This window comes from Carettochelys insculpta, chromosome 2 (genome assembly GCF_033958435.1).
Source record: "Carettochelys insculpta isolate YL-2023 chromosome 2, ASM3395843v1, whole genome shotgun sequence".
Lineage (NCBI taxonomy): Eukaryota > Metazoa > Chordata > Testudines > Carettochelyidae > Carettochelys > Carettochelys insculpta.
In genome coordinates, this window is record NC_134138.1 from 172,981,138 (window position 1) to 172,997,001 (window position 15,864).

Genomic DNA, 15,864 nt, shown 5'->3' on the forward strand with positions numbered 1-15,864 from the left:
AAATTTAACTTGTAAACATGAGAAATGGCAAAGGTACTGTACAATTAGTGGTTTTCTCCTTAATTACCTACATGACAGTAAAAACAAAATAACCATTTAAAAACAGTGCATTAAAGATTTATCTTACAACATGCTGGACATATACAGTAGTGTATAATGATTTGCACATACAAAAGCATTAGTAATCAACTTTGTTTATAAATGTACCACTACTAAAAGATGCAAAGAGACAGAAAGTGGATAAATGAGAAACAACAAAAAATTCTCTTTTTGATAAAAACTGTTGCTCACTTTTGGGTACTTGAGAGATAGAAATAGTCCCTTGCTTTCTCCTCTCTCCAACTTGCAGAAGGGTCACTTGATTTCTACAGAAAACAGAATATGAGAGATGGTCTACAACAGGATGCACAAATTAGTTTGGGGAACGCCACGAACACTTGTAATTTTTTTTAACAAAAGGATGAACTGGGAAGGATTTGTGGTATTTCCTATGGATGGTTCATTTCCTTTGGTATCAGAATGTGAAATAAGCCGTTTCACATTTTTCACAAACCATCTCATGTCCATGCAATGAGGTTAAGTGAGACATGTCTTTATCTGAGGACTATACAGGCTCTACATCCTGTTTTATTGATATCTATGGTTCAGTGTTCTCAGTCAGGTCAGCTCTTTAAAGATCTGAAATGTACCAGCTGACTCCATTTCTAAACTTCTTTGGGGATGATATTGCAAGCTTTTCTCCATCCCTGAAAAATGCATACTATAGTAAATATTGGTTGCTACCAGAAAATTATATTCTTGGGCCCCAGGCTATCAAAAGATGTAAGCTCATCACCTAATAAATTATTTTGTTAGTCTTTAAAGTGCTACATGACTACTGTCTAGTTTTCTTAGAATAACTATATACACACTATAAGCATGTAAGTAGTCTCCTTGATTTCAAATAAGATCAAGACCTTGATGTGGAATGATGAAGGAGCATTAGACGTTTCATACAGAAAAGGATTCCCTAGGAATTGTGCTGCTTGAAGGTATCTGTTTTATGCAAAAGACTAAAGAGGATCCTAAAAGAGAGGTAGCCATGCCAGTCCATAGTTTAACAAAACAAGACAGCAGTTATGTAGCACTTGAAAGACTAACAAAATAATTTATTAGGTGATGAGTTTTCGTGGGACAGATCTGTAGAAGTGGGTCTGTCCCATGAAAGCTCACCTAATACATTATTCTGTTAGTCTTTAAAGTGCTATATGACTGCTGTTTTACAGAAGAGGATGTAACTGATTTGAACAGGTATCCTTATTTTAATTTCAATTATATCACAGTATGCAAATTGTGAAAATCTGCCTCAGCTCTGTCTCTGACATGGGCATGTAAATATATGTATGCCTTTTGTATTTCTTATTAAGCTTACAGAAGCACTTCAGAACCCTCAGTGAAGGATCAGAGCTGCATGTAGTTGATGGAATCATATCATCAGCATGAAACTTACTTTTAAGCATTCATTCATGGTTTATGATTTAAAATGACTAAAAAGGGCAGCAGTCACTATTACAAAGCAACTATGCCAACAGGGACTACACAGTTATCTGAAACATTATGCTTATTTCACTGTAATTAGACTAGGAAAAGTAGGTAGAATACTTGATTACACCACTGCACAGTAAATTTTGGCAAAAGTTCATTTTGATTTTGACCCCTGTACCCCTAAAAACTGGAATTCTGAAGTTACATGATTCAATAGTCTATTCTATAATCCAGGCTTGTATAATTATTGAAACAAAGAGTAGATGCATTACCTTAAATTTTGGTTCCACATGAAATGCAAAGGTATGACTTTGAAAAGAATCTCTTTGTTTAGATGGAACAGGAACAACTTTCACTGGACTTGTCCAGCCTGAAAGAAAAGACTTGATATTCTGCTATTCATTCTACAGTTGTACTTAATTTAACAGAAATTAAACAAATGAAACACAATAGTTTGTACATTACAATAGAGTACATACATGTATATTTACCCATTCCTGATTCTTTAGAGAGAGTGATTTACAGACCTTCAGCAAAACAAATTCAAGTGAAATGCAGTCAGAAGAAACAATAGGTAGCATTTCATCTGCTCTGATTTGGCTCTCATTAACATAATGCAAAGTATCATCAGGGCATCTTATTGAACATACACAGGAAATATATCGAAAGAGTAATTATTGTAAAACTTCACTATGAAATTGTCTACATAGCAAGTTACTGTACAGCAAGCCAGGGTGCGAATCTACAACATATCAGCTTGCCAAATAGCAGCCTCCCATATGACATTGCTGCAGCACAATGCAGTGAATGTCATCCCCATTTGACGTGGTGGGTGCGTCTACACTAGCCAGCTACTTCAAAGTAGCTGGCACAACGTTGAAATTGCATGCGTTGCGTCTACACGCGCCATGCGCTATTTCGATGTTGAAATCGATTTTTGGTGGTGAGACGTTGAAAGCGTTATTCCTACCCAAAGATGGGAATAGTGCCCTACTTCGACGTTCAACGTTGAAGTAGGGCGTGTGTACACGATTCGCGCCCGCTACATCGAAATAGCGGGGTCCTCGTCAGCGGCCATCAGCTGAGGGGTTGAGAGGCGCTCTGTCCAGCCCCTGCAGGGCTCTATGGTCGCTGAGTGCAGCAGCCCTTAGCCCAGGGCTTTGGGCTGCTGCTGCTGCTGCTGGGGGTCCATGCTGTGCGCACAGGGTCTGCAACCGGTTTTTGGCTCTGTGGACCTCGTGCTGTGCAGGCCGAGTGTGTCTGGGAAGGGCCCTTTAAGGGAGAGGCTTGCTCTTGCCCCAGAAGGGCTAGTCCAGCCTGTGACCCCATCCGCAGGCTTTGCTGGCCCCTTATTTTGACGAATAGTGCTTGTGTGTGTGGACGCTCCACATTTCCTTCTGGGGCGGCTCCTTTCGACTTTCCCCGTCGCTACTTTGATGTTGAACGTCAACGGCACCAACCCTGGAGGATGTGTAGATGATATGCATCGAAGTAGCCTATTTCAATGTTCTTACTTCGAAATAGGCTACTTTGACGTAGTGTGCTAGTGGATGTAGCCACCGCTTTGTGCATGTCAAAGGCTAGTTGTGACCAGATGAACTCAACACACGTAACTGAGAATCTTGCTGTCAGTAGTTTATTTCTGCGATGCCATAATTAATTGGCATGTATATGTATTACTGCCCTCAACTGAAGAGAAGCAGACCTGCTTATGTAGAGGTAGGCATTGTATACTGGTTATGTTAAAATATTGTTCCTTTAGCTTTCTGGTCAAGGGGTGTCATTTGGAACCAAAGCCTGAATGTTATTTCTCATGCTGGATATAAAAGGCAGCTATGATAGCTGTGGTGACTGCATGTGTTCTTCTGAAGATGTATGCAGTTTTTACATAACCTTTAATCATTCTTGTTGTTCTTTTCTGGACCCTTTATAATTTCACCACAGTTCAAGAAAGATGTGGAGAAATTAGAGAGGGTCCAGAAAAGAGCGACAAGAATGATTAAAGGTCTAGAGAAAATGACCTATGAAGAAAGGCTGAAAGAATTGGGCTTGTTCAGTTTGGAAAAGAGAAGATTGAGGGGAGACATGATAGCGGTTTTCAGGTATCTAAAAGGGTGTCGTAAGGAGGAGGGAGAAAACTTGTTCTTCTTGGCCTCTGAGGATAGAACAGGAGGCAATGGACTTACACTGGAGAAAGGGACATTTAGGTTGGACATTAGGAAAATGTTCCTAACTGTCAGGGTGGTCAAACAGTTGAATAAATTGCCAAGGGAGGTTGTGGAATCTCCATCGCTAGAGATATTTAAGAACAGGTTAGATAGATGTCTATCAGGGATGGTTTAGACAGTACTTGGGGCAGGGGGCTGGACTTGATGGCCTCTCGAGGTCCTTTCCAGTCCTAGTATTCTATGATTCTATGCAGATGTAGATGGTTTAATTTTACATTTTCTTTCCTAATTGCACACATTTTCAAACATCTCCAATGTATTTTATAATTTGCTATTTTCACATTTTTTTGCTGTTGGGATAATTAATCTTCTACTTCAGGGGTGTGCAATGTGGAGGGTGAGCTTCCTGGGAAAGGGCAGGGGGCATGAGATTTCATGAAGGGAAAGTACAGCATGATTGGCTGCCGGGTCTCAAGCTCATCCCTCTGATTAAAAATGTTGAAATATGTTATTGTTTTTATGCATGTGTAGTCACATTTATATACCAATTCATAAAGGTTTTACATTCTACATACATACTTTTTCTCCTCTATGTGCCAAACATTTTTTTTCATATGAACATAACCAAAATTTTCATCAGGTTGGGTTACATTAGATAGGTATGAAGGGGTGGGAAGAGGCAAGTTGCTAATTGCAGGGATGAAAAGTAGAACCTGCCATAAAAAGTTTGCTCACCCGTTTTAACTTCTCCCTCTCTCTAGTTTCTGTGGAGAGATGTGGCATAATTGTAATAATTCTAGTCCAGAGCTCAAGTATCTGGAGTTTCCAGTGTTTTACTCATCCCACAGGATTGTAAATGGCATGGTCTGGCCTCTCTTAAACAGACTGGGATCACACTGACTCAGTTACACAACATTTATCATGAACTTAATGATTTTATCAGAGCTGGTTTGCTACCTGCAGTTGGGTTTCACCCCTCAGTGCAGGAATCTATGATGCACAATACATTTCGGCTATGTCTACATTAGAAGAATCTGTTGACAGCAACATCTGTTTACAGAACTGTATCAACAAAACCTCTGTTGACAAAGTGCATCTACACATAAAAGCAGATCAACAGAGCGGAGAGCAGCCAGACTGCCCTGCCCTCTGTCAACAGAACGGCTGACTGGAAACTCTGCAAACAGGGCTGCCCAGCAAACTGGAAGCCTTCTCTGTTGACAGAAGTGTCTGCACTGCACTTCTGTTGACAGAACTCTGTTGACAGAAGCGTTAGTCCTCAAATTTTTGAGGGATAACACTGTCAAGACAAATGCAGAGCTCTGTTGAGACTTGTCGACAGAACACTTTCTACGTGTAGATGCTCCCTGAGTTACGCTGACAGAAAACCCCTTCTGTTGATACAACTCTCTACCGTAGACACAGCCTTTGAGTCTGTTGTATTTGTCTTATGGTTTCGGAGACTGAAACTCATAGGGTGCATTTGAGTCACAGTTTCTTTCTTTCTCTCTTTTTCTTTTAATTTTTTTTTTTTTGCACAATGATGCGAACTAAAGAAAACTTTGTTTATTTTTAAAATGGAAGTTTTGGTTCTCGTGTAATCACATAAAATCAAGAGCTGAGGGCCACAAAATTACAAGAGTTAGTTACAGCGTGATCCTCTCACGAAAGTCATGCACTTTACCTGACATCCAGTGAAGTCAATGGAGTGCCAGTATTGGTTTCAAAAGGAAGCAGGTCAGATCCTAGCAACTGACAATGCTGTTCATGTTTGTCCTTGTTGAGGTGATTGCAGACTTGGTAAATCATTTAACCAAGCATGAATCTATTTTTTGTAAATCCATGTAAGCAGTATTGTACCACTCTCTAGAACTGAAAATAAATACACCTCACAGCCGTTCTCCTTTCTCTATTTGGATTCAACAATTTGAAGCTACAGTTCAGCCACTGAAATACGATTTCAGAGAAACAAAAATAAAAATGGCAGTTTAAACTGTAAATACTTTCATGACAGGAAAAGCAACAGAGAATGAACTGAGGCTGTTGAGGATGCAAAGAATTTCACTATTACTTGGTACAAGTGAAAAATCTATTACACAAAGAAATATATAACTCTAAATCATAATAATTGGGGAAGTACAATCGGTCTTACTAGTAGCACAAGGTCCTCAAGGGACTGTTTTGGATTTTTAGGCGATACTTTCATGATGAGTTAATTTATAGGATTAACAAGAAGTAATATATTCCATATTTCAGTGCCTGCCTGATCACTATTTAAGAACATTTCATTTTATTAGTACAAGCTGGCAATTTTTAATTATTATTCAAATATTCTATTAAATAACCTGTTTATATTGCAGGACAAGGAAATGATTGTGAACTATGTAAACTATGGTAATTTGGGTAATTGGCAAAGCTTGATCTTTTAATTTTGGCTACATCTACATGGTGTGCTGCTGCAAGTGGGGTCATACAAACGAGGGCACTTGATAATGCAAATTGCGCACCTCATTTGCATACTCTATGCAATCGCTGTCCCGGCCAAGGCTTCAGTCGTCACAAAACCAGCTGTGTAGATAGGAATCTGTCGACCAAAATCCACCTTGTTAACAGCCCTTATCCCTGGCAAAAATGAAGGGTAAGGGACTGTCGACCCGGGGAGGAGGGGGGTGTTGTTCGACAGACCCCCATCTACACAGCTTGTTTTGTGGTGACTGAAGCCTCTGCGGGGACAGCAATCACATGAGAGTATGCAAACAACGTGCGTGATTTATAAGTGAGTGCCTCATTTGCATTGTCAAGTGCTCTCATTTGCATGACCCTGCCAGCCACAGCATGCTGTATAGGCATAGCCTTTATGTATTGGGGCTTTTATGGTTTTGTTTACATTTTTGCCTGACTGTCCTAGTGGCCTTTTCTTTTTAATGGCAGGTAAACACCTCATCCAGGCAGATTTCTATACCATTGTACAAGGCAGGGCCCGTGGAAGCAGTGCTACCTTTCCATGAGGTCTTTAGGAGGTAGAGGGATGATGAATCCTTTGAGTCTACCTTATACACAAGTCGGGAGTATTTACCCAGGTCAACCTGGACAAAGGTTTCTGGGGGCATGGGCAGGATTTCTTTCCCTCCCTCCTAAGGGCAGATCAAAGGAGTGCTGGGAGGAGGGGAGAGGGCAGTGGATGACAATTAGCTCTACGGCAGCAGGAATAGGGTGCTTGTGTCCACAGATGGGGTCAGTAACAAGACCCAAAGGCTTGCATCTAGCATTCTCTTACTCTCCATTTTCCGACGCAGGTTGTTTTTCACTATCACCCCCAATTTCATGGGGTGTCAGATTGTACTGTGGGGAAAGGGTTACAAAAACACCTGACCAGATGACCTCCAGTTGTCTTTTTCATTCATCTGAACAGGAGGTATGTTACTCCCACCTCCGAAAAATCTGATGCAGTATCCTGGTGGCTGAATGGAGATGAGTGTTCCTGCCAGTCACACAGCAGTCTCAGTCATAGGAAACTGGGTAACGCTTTGCAACTGGCTCCAATAAGGTTTCCTGAACCTGAGGTTCTCCAATATAAGTTCACAGTCAGGGCTTGATCCCTGGGCCATCCTAAGCAGTTTATTGAGTCCCTAATAGTTTATAGAGCAGTTTATAGAGTCCTGATAGCTTTCTTTGATAGGATAATGAACCTTATGGATAAGGGAGAAGCGGTAGATGTGGTATACCTAGACTTTAGTAAAGCATTTGATATGGTCTTGCATGATATTCTTATCAATAAATTAGGCAAACACAACTTAGACAGGGCTACTATAAAGTGGGTGCAAAACTGGCTGGATAACCATACTCAGAGAGTACTACTTATTAAGGGTTCTTAATCCTGCTGGAAAGGTAGAACAAGTGGGGTTCCACAGAGGTCTGTATTGGGACTGGTTCTCTTCAATATCTTCATCAATGATTTAGATATTGGCATAGAAAGTAAGCTTATTAAGTTTGCAGATGATACCAAACTAGGAGGGGTTGCAAGTGCTTTGGAGGACAGGGTCAAAATTCAAAATGATCTGGACAAGTTGAAGAAATGGTCTGAGGTAAAGAGGATGAAGTTTAATACAGACAAATGCAAAGTACTCCACTTAGGAAGGAACAATCAGTTACACACATACAGAATGAGAAGCGACTGTCTAGGAAGGAGTACGTCAGAAAGGGATCTAGCGGTTATAGTGGACCACAAGTTAAATATGAGTCAACAGTGTGATGCTGGTGCAAAAAAGCAAACATGATTTTGGGATGCAATAATGGGCGTGTTGTGAACAAGACACGAGAAGTCATTCTTCCCCTCTATTCTGCACTGGTTAGGCCTCAGCTGTGGTATTGTGTCCAGTTCTGGGCACCGCAGTTCAAGAAAGATGTGGAGAAACTGGACAGAGTCCAGAAAAGAGAAACAAGAATGATTAAAGGTCTAGAGAACATGACCTATGAAGAAAGGCTAAAAGAATTGGGTTTGTTTAGTTTGGAAAAAAGAAGATTGAAGGGGGACATGATAGTGGTTTTCAGGTATCTAAAAGGGTGTCATGAGGAGGAGGGAGAAAACTTGTTCTTCTTGGCCTCTGAGGATAGAAGCAATGGGCTTAAACTGCAGCAAGGGCTGTTTAGGTTAGACATTGGGAAAAAGTTCCTAACTGTCAGGGCGGTCAAACGCTGGAATAAATAACCTAGGGAGGTTGTGGAATCTCCATCTGGGGAGATATTTAAGAACAGGTTAGATAAATGTCTATCAGGGATGGTCTAGACAGGACTTGGTCCTGCCATGAGGCCAGGGGGCTGGACTCGATGATCCCTCAAGGTCCCTTCCAGTCCTCGCATTCTATGATTCTAAGTGAGCTCTACTGGGGACTGAGATCGAAATTCTAGGTTCATATGACTGAGAGAAAGGTAACATTACAAATGAGCCATATAGTTTTATTAATACAGTAAATTATTTTATATGTAGCATCCTACCATCCAGAACTCTCAAATAACTGGCATTTTAGCCATATGTAAATTTTAGTTATGTTTTTCATAAGTGTAGTATAGTGACAGTAAATACAAATAAATACAACAAATACAGTATAAGTTTACCATATACAATACAATACTACTGTTGTTGTTAAATAAAGTACTCTGCATATATTTTTGTTTTTTCCTTAATATATATTTTGTGTTTCTTTAGCATCATACACTGCTCGGTATATCTCTCTATTATGCAGAATATTTGAACATCTGGCAACTTCCCCTTCCCAGGGATGCCAGATATAAAAGTGTTTACTGTAACCTACAAGCAATAAACAAATACTGCTGGAGACCTGCTAGGGCCAGACACCGAACACACTTGGAGCAGCCATTACATTATGTTCCTCCTCGAGTTGCCTAGGAATCTGGAAAGGTGGCTGCCAGTCAATCCCACAGCTGCGCTTACAGATCACAGAGGGCTTTGCTGGAGTTCACCTCGGTGTGTTCCTCTGTACTTTGCAGTAGGGAGCATTCATGTGAGCCCACGTAGCCAGCCTCATACTCTCCACCAGACCTCACAATCAGCAAATTGTAAGGTTTCACATAAGCCCTTAGAAGACATACTTTGTACAGAAGGTATCACAGTCCTGAGGAAAGGGGTGAATATAAGGATGCAGACTTTCATATCAGAATAGGCCAAAGAACAAAGAATAAAAAAATGGTGTTCTTGCTCAGGATCCCTTGGTAGAACGTTTTACTGCTAGAGATCAGCATGAACTCATCTGGTAACCCCCAGGTTGTAATGCAAGATTCCTCCAAGTAGCCAAGACGTGGAATGTTTCTGGGCCTCACACTGGCTTCCTTTATGGGTTGTTGGACTGTGAGGCTAAAAATGAGGAATTTGCTCTGCTTTCATATTGAAATAGCAAGACTAGTTAATAATCCCACTTCTGACATGCCAACTATATTTGTGTAATCCCGTATGCCACCCTGACATCCCAGGTAAAGTTTTAAATATAAAAACTCGGGTTGCAAAACTTTTCCCCAGTATCTCTTTAAAAACTGCTGGTGGAATTTGTGTGGTCTTGATCTGTGATGGGTATACAGATTTCTTTCCTAAAATACACTATAAAGCTGAAATCTTGGTCACATCAAAGTTAATGGAAATGTGCTGGATTTCAACCAAGAATCAAGCTTGGTCTTTATAGGGTATATGAAGAAAAGCCCCTTATGATATGTGTCTGAATCACAGATCTATCCTCTATTTCAGGTCACTAGTCGGAGATCTGACATAGCCCCAGTTCTAGATTACTCCCTACCCCTTTCAGACCATGTCCAGGTGCCGAAGTCTGCTGTCTGGCTGCTGGAGCAACTAAAATCATAATTCCATGGAGTGCCATGTTTCCAACCTTCCTTCACTTCTCCATAGCTAGCAGCAGCCCAGCATTTTACCAGTCCTTGACCATTGCAAAGTTCAAGTTGACAACTATGTGTATAACGAAATAGTAAAAGAATAAAAACTTAGGAAAATTGAGTGTGAGTGGTAAATCAGAACAACAACAACAAAGGGCTGGGAGCCCCATAAAGGTTATGTTTCTCTTTCAAATTCCTATCTCAAAAGCAGAATTCTTCTTTTAGGACCACAGCATATTTAAAATGTCAGGTTTACGGTGAAAAATGTCTTGCATGATCTCAAAATAAAAAAAGGAATCGTATAAAAATGGAAACAAGGACAAATTACAAAGGATGAATATAGGCAAACAACACAAGAATTCAGCAGAAAGATTAGAAGGGCTAAGACACAAAATGAGCTCAAACTAGCTTCAGGCATAAAGGGAAACAAGAAGGCTTTTTATAAATATATTAGAAACAAGAGGAAGACCAGGGACAGGGTATGGACATTGCTCAGTGAGGAGGGAGAAACTGTAACAGGGAACTTGGAAATGGCAGAGATATTTAATGACTTCTTTGTTTCGGTCTTCACTGAGAAGTCTGATGAAGGAATGCTCAACATAGCGAACGCTAGTGGGAAAGGGGTAGGGTTAGAAGCTGAAATAAAAAAAGAACAAGTTAAAATCACTTAGGAAAATTAGATGTCTGCAAGTCACCAGGGCCTGAAGAAATGCATCCTAGAATACTCAAGGAGCTGATAGAGGAGGCATCTCAGCCTTTATTTATCATCTTTGGAAAATCATGGGAGACAGGAGAGATTCTAGAAGACTGGAAAAGGGCAAATATAGTGCCCATCTATAAAAAGAGAAATAAGAATAACCCAGGAAACTACAGGACAGTCAGCTTAACTTCAGTGCCAGGAAAGATAATGGAGTAGGTAATTAAAGAAATCATCTTCAAGTACTTGGAAGGTGGTAAGGTGATAGGAAACAGCCAGCATGGATTTGTAAAGAACAAATCATGTCAAGCCAATCTGATAGCTTTCTTTGATAGGATAACGAGCCTTGTGGAAAGGGGAGAAGTGGTAGATGTGGTATACCTAGACTTTAGCAAAGCATTTGATATGGTCTCGCATGATATTCTTATAAAAAAACTAGGCAAATACAATTAAATGAGGCTACCATAAAGTGGGTGCATGACTGGCTGGATAACCGTACTCAGAGAGTAGTTCTTAATGGTTCTCAATCCTGCTGGAAAAGTACAAAAAATGGGGTTCCGCAGGGGTCTGTGTTAGGACCGGTTCTGTTCAATATCTTTATCAATGATTTAGATATTGGCATAGAAAGTATGCTTATTAAGTTTGCAGATGATACCAAGCTGGTAGGGGTTGCAACTGCTTTGGAGGATAGGGTCATAATTCAAAATTATCTGGATAAATTGGAGAAATGGTCTGCGGTAGACAGGATGAAGTTTAACAACGACAAATGCAAAGTGCTCCACTTCAGAAGGAGCAATCAGTTTCACACATACAGAATGGGGAGAGACTGTCTCAGAATTACCACAGCAGAAAAGGATCTAGGTGTTATAGTGGACCACAAACTAAATATGAGTCAACAGTGTGATGCTGTTTCAAAAAAAGCAAACATGATTCTCGGATGTATTAACAGGTGTGTTGTGAACAAGACATGAGAAGTCATTCTCCCGCTCTACTCTGTGCTGGTTAGGCCTCAGCTGGAGTATTGTGTCCAGTTCTGGGCACTGCAGTTAAAGAAAGATGTGGAGAAATTACAGTGGGTCCAGAAAAGAGCGACAAGCATGATTAAAGGTCTAGAGAACGTGACCTATGAAGAAAGGCTGAAAGAATTGGGCTTGTTCAGTTTGGAAAAGAGAAGATTGAGGGGAGACATGATAGCGGTTTTCAGGTATCTAAAAGGGTGTCATACGGAGGAGGGAGAAAACTTGTTCTTCTTGGCCTCTGAGGATAGAACAAGAGGCAATGGGCTTAAACTACAGCAAGGGAGGTTCAGGTTGGACATTAGGAAAATGTTCCTAACTGTCAGGGTGGTCAAACAGTGGAATAAATTGCCAAGGGAGGTTGTGGAATCTCCATCGTTGGACATATTTAAGAACAGGTTAGACAGATGTCTATCAGGGATGGTTTAGACAGCATTTGGTCCTGCCATTGGGGACCTCTCAAGGTCCCTTCCAGTCCTACTATCTATGAAGAGACACAAATCAGAGATTAAGAACACTGCAGCAACATGACTAAGGGATGAGCAGCTTCTTTATGGTTCCAAAAGGTATTCCATTACCTCAAAAATCTCTTTATGATATTCCCAAAGGTCCTGTAAAATTTTATTCTAGCTTCAAATAGTACTTCTATTAGAGAAATGATTGGTGGCAATTTCTTAACGTTAATACAGATTTCACTATAATACTCACAGCTGGGAATATATTTTGCCTTCAGAAGCACTTTATAAAAATTTTTGCAATTCCAAAGTTTTCAGCACCCTTTGTTGAAAAGATTAACCAAGAGTCTGATCTTGCTCCTATGAAGGATAATGTAAGATTTCCTGTGGACTTCAACAGGAGTAGAATCATGTCCCATCTCACCAGCTGAATGCTGTTTGACATTTTGTTATGTACCAACACACTGACTTGAAATAAAGTAGAACTCCAATTATCTGACATAAACTGGACTGACAAATGTTCAGACAACAGGATATATGAGATAATGGCTGAGGGGGAGGGAGACCTGCTGGCTGCCAGGGCGGTTGCCACAAGGTAGGCTGCTGGCTGCCACGGGACCAGCTGGTAGAGATTAGTGGATGCAGTGAGACTGGGGGAATTGGCTGGTTGCTGCTGGGTTGGGATAATGGGGCAGCACCAGATAAAAGAGAATGTTGGATAATCGGGGTCAGATAACTGGGTTTTACTGTAGAGGGATAGAGTGTGCTCTCATTAAGGCATGATGACAGACCAAAGCCGTGTCTACACGTGCACGCTACTTCGAAGTAGCGGCACTAACTTCGAAATAGCACCCGTCACGGCTACACGTGTTGGGCGCTATTTCGATGTTAACATCAACGTTAGGCGGCGAGACGTCGAAGCCGCTAACCCCATGAGGGGATGGGAATAGCGCCCTACTTCGAAGTTGAACATCGAAGTAGGGCATGTGTAGCCGATCCACGTCCCGCAACATCGAAATAGTGGGGTCCGCCATGGCGGCCATCAGCTGAAGGGTTGAGAGACGCGCTCTCTCCAGCCCCTGTGGGGATCTATGGTCACCGTGTGCAGCAGCCCTTAGCCCAGGGCTTCTGGCTGCTGCTGCTGCAGCTGGGGATCCATGCTGCATGCACAGGGTCTGCAACCAGTTGTCGGCTCTGTGGATCTTGTGTTGTTTAGTGCAACTGTGTCTGGGAGGGGCCCTTTAAGGGAGCGGCTTGCTGTTGAGTCCGCCCTGTGACCCTGTCTGCAGCTGTGCCTGGCACCCTTATTTCGATGTGTGCTACTTTGGCGTGTAGACGTTCCCTCGCAGCGCCTATTTCGATGTGGTGCTGCGCAACGTCGATGTTGAACGTCGACGTTGCCAGCCCTGGAGGACGTGTAGACGTTATTCATCGAAATAGCCTATTTCGATGTCGCTACATCGAAATAAGCTACTTCGATGTAGGCTTCACGTGTAGATGTAGCCCAAGAGTGCTGGATCCTCTCTTGGACTACCAAGGGGACAGACAAGGAACAGGTCCTAAGAATGAATCCCTTAACACTATCTGTCAGATAACATTAAAATGCTACACAAGTGTGCAGAGGGATTTCCTTTCTGTCCAAAATCATCTGCTCTATCAGCTCACATTACAGTAGAGACTCATTTTAGTTATGCTATTTTACCACTTCGTTTACAGAATATGAGTTCTTTTAAACATAAATTATTTCCAAAGAACTTGCTCTATCAGTGTAACAATTTGCTATTTTGGCACCTGGCTGCTGCTTGCAGCTAAGATAATTAATCATCCAACTATCTTATTTCATTCCATTTGCTGGTTTCAGTTTAAGCATCCAATGTAAACATATTCTGTTGAACTGAAAGTCTGTTAACTCTTTGGAGGAGAAGACTGTCTTTATATGTGTCTTATATGGTACCAACATTTTTCTGTGTTTAATAAATAATACATAATTTGCTTTACCTCTGAGTTTTGCCCTGACAGAAGCATCTGACACTGCCCTGGAGTTCCAACGTCTGTCCTGACTCACCTCCTCCAACAGGGCCACATGCTTTCTGTGTGCAGTTTGTGCTGTCTTTTCTCGGATGGGGACCTGCTGGTCAGGTTTCACATGACTGTAATCCACGGAAGACTCAATGGTTCTGCCATAGCAAGACTGTAAGTCAGCATCAGCTCCTGGGCTCGTGAATCCTGAACAAGGGTCAGCTAAAGGCACATCGTCCCGGTGTGGGAATAAAGGGTAATGTGGCCCCTCAGGAGGGCTGTGAGGATTGAATTTAAGAAAAGAATTACTGTCTTTCTCTTGGAAGCTGGCAACATCATGTCTATCATCAGGTCCTCTCACAAAAGGCATGTACATTTTCTTTAACAGACTTTGATACTGATGGCGATCCATCTTGTTAAGTGGGTCAGCTGACCAACTGGAGCTTTTAAAGGCATTTATCTGCCTTTCAGCTCTCTGGGAAACCATGGCCATTTTCATTTATTGTTTTAGATGACAGTAAATGAAAAAGGACTTCACTTTCTTCTAGTTCTTTGGACTTTCTGAAACCCTGTCCAACAAACCACAGTAAAGGTACAGGTCATACGCCATGAAATTACTGCAGAGAAACCATAAAGCAAACACAGAAGTTCAAACGGTGAGTAATTCCTTGGAAAAGCAGTGAATGCTCCAATCAGGGAAAGAATGAAGCTGTCAAATGAGCAAAGAGTCTCTTGGTTGCTTGGTAACAGCGGAACAGTAGCACACAATGACACTTGTAATTGTATGTATCATAATAATCTTATCCCTGGGAGAAACACAGCTGACATCTTTACATGAAACTACAACTATTTATTTCTCTAATAACAAATTAAATGTTTTCAGTTTTTCCAAGATTTAGTACTTCTGTAAAAGTATTTTTAAATTAAAACAATAACCCTGACATTAGATAAGAAATGTGAACAAAATGGAAACATTTAACTGATACAAAAGTTATTAGACACAAAAGACAAATATTATTACTTGGAGTAAATAAATCATACTGACTACTAGAATTAACATCACTCTACAAAATATCGCTTATTTTTTCTCTAGAGTTTCACAAGTGGTTTTTACTGAAACTTATATTAGACATGATGGCAATAGTCCTTTAAAGGTTGAACTAAAGTCAGCAAAGCTAATTTCCTAATGTTAGCTTGGAAAGCTATTTTTAAGGATCCAAAAAGAACAGTATAACCTTCAGAGATGCTGAGTACCCTACTCCCCAACTACCACTGATTTAAATGCCAGTTTTCAGCACCTCTAATGATCAAGCTATTTGTACCTGGGTGCCTTAAACACAGATTTAGGAGTCTGCCCTTAGGCACTAAAAAGACTGACTTAAAGCTTTAGTTTATGATTCTATGAGAAGAAACTCTAATTTTGTGATTACTGTCGACAAAAAAGGCTACAATGTGTTGTCAAGTACACTGGCTTTAGTTAGCTGCAAATAGAACTTAATACACAATTCTACTGCTGATGCAGAAGATAGAATTCATAGCTCACTTAAGCTTTGTTGCCTCAGCTCTGCAAATAATAATAATAATAA

At 40.9% G+C, this 15,864-nt stretch overlaps 1 protein-coding gene across 1 annotated transcript in view; it reads right to left on the reverse strand.

Moving 5' to 3' along the window:
* SPMIP7 (sperm microtubule inner protein 7) overlaps positions 1 to 14,771 on the reverse strand; it is a 53,659-nt gene extending 38,888 nt beyond the window's left edge. The window contains exons 1-3 of the mRNA XM_074986015.1: positions 14,258 to 14,771; positions 1,797 to 1,894; positions 292 to 365 (exon numbers count right to left, since the gene is read on the reverse strand). Of these exons, the coding sequence (XP_074842116.1) occupies positions 292 to 365; positions 1,797 to 1,894; positions 14,258 to 14,771 (686 nt within the window). The remainder of the gene's footprint in view (positions 1 to 291; positions 366 to 1,796; positions 1,895 to 14,257) is intronic.
* Between the last annotated feature and the right edge of the window lie 1,093 nt (positions 14,772 to 15,864).